This window comes from Primulina huaijiensis, unplaced genomic scaffold (assembly GCF_012295235.1).
Source record: "Primulina huaijiensis isolate GDHJ02 unplaced genomic scaffold, ASM1229523v2 scaffold32015, whole genome shotgun sequence".
NCBI lineage: Eukaryota > Viridiplantae > Streptophyta > Magnoliopsida > Lamiales > Gesneriaceae > Primulina > Primulina huaijiensis.
In genome coordinates, this window is record NW_027357518.1 from 128,368 (window position 1) to 132,299 (window position 3,932).

General features: G+C 35.2%; 1 protein-coding gene across 4 annotated transcripts; it reads left to right on the forward strand.

Annotated features, from left to right (window-relative positions):
* Positions 1 to 72: 72 nt before the first annotated feature.
* Positions 73 to 3,663, forward strand: LOC140968027 (MOB kinase activator-like 1A). 4 transcript variants are annotated; one of them, XM_073428864.1, is made up of 8 exons: positions 96 to 288; positions 503 to 719; positions 1,039 to 1,087; positions 1,654 to 1,762; positions 2,402 to 2,495; positions 2,642 to 2,775; positions 2,913 to 3,076; positions 3,444 to 3,663. In XM_073428864.1, the coding sequence occupies exons 5-8, from the start codon at positions 2,479 to 2,481 to the stop codon at positions 3,513 to 3,515; spliced, it is 387 nt and encodes a 128-aa protein (XP_073284965.1). In that variant the 5' UTR covers positions 96 to 288; positions 503 to 719; positions 1,039 to 1,087; positions 1,654 to 1,762; positions 2,402 to 2,478; the 3' UTR covers positions 3,516 to 3,663. The 4 variants fall into 4 exon arrangements, with proteins under 4 accessions (XP_073284964.1, XP_073284967.1, XP_073284966.1 ...); XM_073428863.1 differs by lacking the exon at positions 503 to 719 and having other exon boundaries at positions 73 to 288; XM_073428866.1 differs by lacking the exon at positions 1,654 to 1,762 and having other exon boundaries at positions 95 to 288.
* Positions 3,664 to 3,932: the final 269 nt, after the last annotated feature.

The following is a 3,932-nucleotide window of genomic DNA, read 5'->3' on the forward strand; positions in this document are numbered from 1 at the left end:
TTTTTTTTTTTTTTTTTTTTTTTTTGAAGGAAGATATAAGATTTTTTAAATAATTAAGTTTAAGTGAATAAATAGGATATTTCTGCGCTGCTCTGTTCTGTTTATCAGTGGACGGGAAGTCAGTGCTGGACAGCTTTTTTCGACGTTTCCTCTGATATTTACGACAACCGTTCCGATCCCATAAATACGCCAACATAATCCTCTCTGTGTGTGTGAATAATCTCACCTTTCGTCGCCCTTTCCATCCATCTTTCTATCCAGAGCCATGAGTCTCTTTGGCCTGGGCAGGTGATTTTTGTTTCATGATTAACATTTCATTTGGGTTGTATTGATCGATATCTCGTTTTGTGATTGTTTTATATCCGATCTGTCCTTTTCTTGGGTTAATTCTTTGTATTGTTGATGTTAATTTGTTGAGTTTGACTTTTCTTTATTATTGCCATCTGGGTTTTTTGTGTGATCTGTGTTGTCTTTTCCCTTTTTTGTTTTGATGTTTTGATAGATTTATCAAGAAAGAAGATGAATTTTTATCTCCCAAGATTGAATTTTTTTGAACGGAGAAAGTTCATGTTGAAGGAGTAGCCTTCGGTTTTGAGGGTACAGAATGCATTAATAGCTTTATGATTGTGAAGAAGGGGATTGAAACATAGCTTGTTTGGGAGATTTGCCAGTGGATCCATTTGTTGTCCGGAGGACAATTGAATCCTTAAGTTCTGATGGTACTTAAAGAGTTAAATTTTTACCTGGATGTCACAACATGTCCTAGTAGATTGGTTAATTGTGAATGATGTTTAAACACTGAGAATTTGTAATCATCTGCATGTTATACATGGAGAAAGTGAAGGTAGTGCTTCAGAAATCCTTTTATCGAATTTTCTCGTGGGGCTAAACTGGTTTCTAGCTGTTTCCTTGATCTTCGTATCAATTATCTTTATTCATTCATCCCATGATTTTATCTTTAATATTTCTATTTGTTATTGATAATTTTTGTCTGGTGCTTCTTGTTATTTATGAGCTCTGCTTTGATTTCTTAAACAGGAGCCAAAAAACATTCCGTCCAAAGAAAAGTGCGCCGTCAGGCAGTAAGGTGGATTTTTGTGCAATATAAACTTTGTTTCCTTGTATGTTTCTCAATTATGCCCTGTGGAAGAACTTCAGCATGATGGATACTCATTTTCTTAACCTCTCATAAGTTCTACTTTCTGCTGGCAGAAACGATATTAACTTTGGACCTCCTATGAATTGAGAGCTTTGATGCTGAGTGTTGATTTTCAAGATTTTCAAATTTTGTACTTTTTTGATTATGTGACACCTGTGCCCCTTCTCTATTTTATGAGGAAATATCAACTTTATTTGCCATGCATAGCGATGGCATGCCAAGAGAGAAACTTGATTTTGGATAGTTTGCGTGCATGAAAATTTCATGCTCATTTGGTTAAGGATGTACACTGGAAAACAGTAGTTATAATGTCCTTTTTTTTTCCTTACATGTCCCCATTTTTCGCATTCCATCACTCCTCACAGTTCGATTTATTGACTTCATGTTATACTCGCTATGTGAATGCTTTGTATCAACATTTTGCCATCCACATACCTTTATAGTTAATTCGTGCCACCACATCGCATTGTTTAATCAATATGATCAATTGTTAGGGGGCACAGCTGAGAAAGCATATTGATGCCACTTTAGGTAGTGGAAACTTGAGAGAAGCTGTAAGGCTACCTCCTGGCGAGGATATAAATGAATGGCTTGCTGTCAACAGTACTCTCTTTCTCCCCCTCTGCGTGTGTGTGCATGTGTGCAGTTTGTGTGTTTGGAATTAGGTGGAAAGTGTGTTTGTGAAGTTTTTCATTTTTTCGAATTCACGTTCTTTTTAAGCTTGGTTTGGATATAAGATGAACATGCAAGAAGTACAAGAATGTTGATTTATAGAAGTGATGGGAAAAAAAATAACAGACAGCAATAAGAACAAACATCATGTTGTCTTTATTTAATGGTGAGGCAATGCGGGCTCCCCTTCAATCTACAAGCGTAAGATGAGTAGAGCCTGCTTACGTGTCGGTCGACCCAATTTGTCTCAAACTCAGTTGAGCTTAAGTATGTGTGTGCTTGAGCTCAATTTTAGTTGTTTATGAGCTTGTGAACTTTTACAAACTCAACTGAAGTCCCCTGTGTCCATCTGCTTCTCTTAACTTGGACCTTCTGTATATCTCGTGCCTAATTTAGAAGATTATATCTTTATGGATTTTAATTTAAGTAATTCCATGAACCCTAATTATATGTTGGAAACTATACAGATGCACAGAGTGCGTTAATTTTTTCCCTTTGTTGGCGCATGGGCTCTCAATTTTAGGATCAGAATTAAAAAGTCCATTTGATTATTAATTTTTTACTTTTCAGCTGTGGATTTCTTCAACCAAGTGAACCTCCTTTACGGAACCCTCACAGAGTTCTGCACACCAGAGAACTGCCCTACAATGTCAGCCGGCCCCAAGTACGTCTCAATTACTTTGGATGACAAGTGTTTCACAGTAATATGTTTTCAGATAATAATATCAATGATACCCCTAATCTCCGTCTTTCTGAAGAAACTTAAAAATCATAAGTGTTACTGAGCCACCAAACATAATTTTTTTGCAGATACGAATATAGATGGGCAGATGGGGTTCAAATAAAGAAACCTATTGAAGTTTCAGCTCCTAAATATGTTGAATATTTAATGGATTGGATTGAAACCCAATTGGATGACGAGTCTATATTTCCTCAAAAGCTTGGTAATAGTAATATCTTATTACGAATGAACATGCTATCACCTGCTCGAATACACATTGGTCGTAGTATCTTTATTCGTTTGAGATACCTGTCATCTTGTTTTGTGATGACACATCTAACTGACAAAAGGTTACTGTAGGCACACCATTTCCTTCAAATTTCAGGGATGTTGTGAAGACCATATTTAAACGACTGTTTCGTGTGTACGCCCATATATATCACTCTCATTTTCAGAAGATTGTGAGTCTCAAGGAGGAGGCACATCTAAATACATGTTTCAAGCATTTCATACTATTTACCTGTGTAAGTTTATTATTCTTGGGATCTCCTTGTATAACATATTTTTCATCACCACTCAACTTGAAATCATCAAAATTTTCCTAGCTCTTTTTTTAAAATCTATTTTATTACTTAACAAAATCTATTTTTTATCTGACAAATAGTTTATTTTATTCTCACTTGTTGGTTTTCTGTGTAAACAATCAGTTTAGCTTTAGATTGTTTTTGGGCTTAGAGCCAGCTAGTTAGATATCGAGCTCGAATATGAAAATACCGGGCTCTTTCTACTCAGCTATGCTCAACCCTACTTGTTCATTCTTGAGATTCTTGGTTTTTTATCCCTTCCTTTTTCTTCGCAGTTTCTTTGATGAAGATTACTTTAATTATGCAGGAATTCATGCTGATAGACAAGAAGGAACTTGCTCCTCTTCAAGAACTCATAGAATCCGTCGTCCCATATTAAAGACATGTTTCTGATGATTTGAACTGACTTTTATTTAGAGATCAAATAAGTGTTTGGTTGCAACCACAGTAACGATTTTAGTATTACTGATGTTTCGCAGCTATTTGTGTATCATGTTCGTGTAAGAATTCTGTTACTTGTTTTCTTATTTTATGTGTTTTTACTTGCATCAATATGTCATTTTTTTTGCATTTTTTTCATCCGGCACATATAAAGGTGCAAATTTCAGCCTGTAGTTTTTCGTCACCTGTTCGTTTCGAAGACGGTGGATCGAATAACAAAAAGCACAAAAACTTTCGAGCCCTGTGGAGATTTTTGTGATCAGCTGTCATTTCTATTATGAACTATCGAACTTTGCTTTCTTTTTTTTTTTTTAAATAAATAAATAAATAAATAAATATATATATATATATATAT

What these genes read in the sequence shown, in the direction of transcription:
- LOC140968027 (XM_073428863.1), top strand. Translation starts at nt 266, where the DNA reads ATGAGTCTCTTTGGCCTGGGCAG. An exon ending in AGTCTCTTTGGCCTGGGCAG is followed by an intron (nt 289 to 1,038) that starts GTGATTTTTGTT and finishes TTTCTTAAACAG; the next exon opens with GAGCCAAAAAACATTCCGTC. An exon ending in ACAATGTCAGCCGGCCCCAA is followed by an intron (nt 2,496 to 2,641) that starts GTACGTCTCAAT and finishes ATTTTTTTGCAG; the next exon opens with ATACGAATATAGATGGGCAG.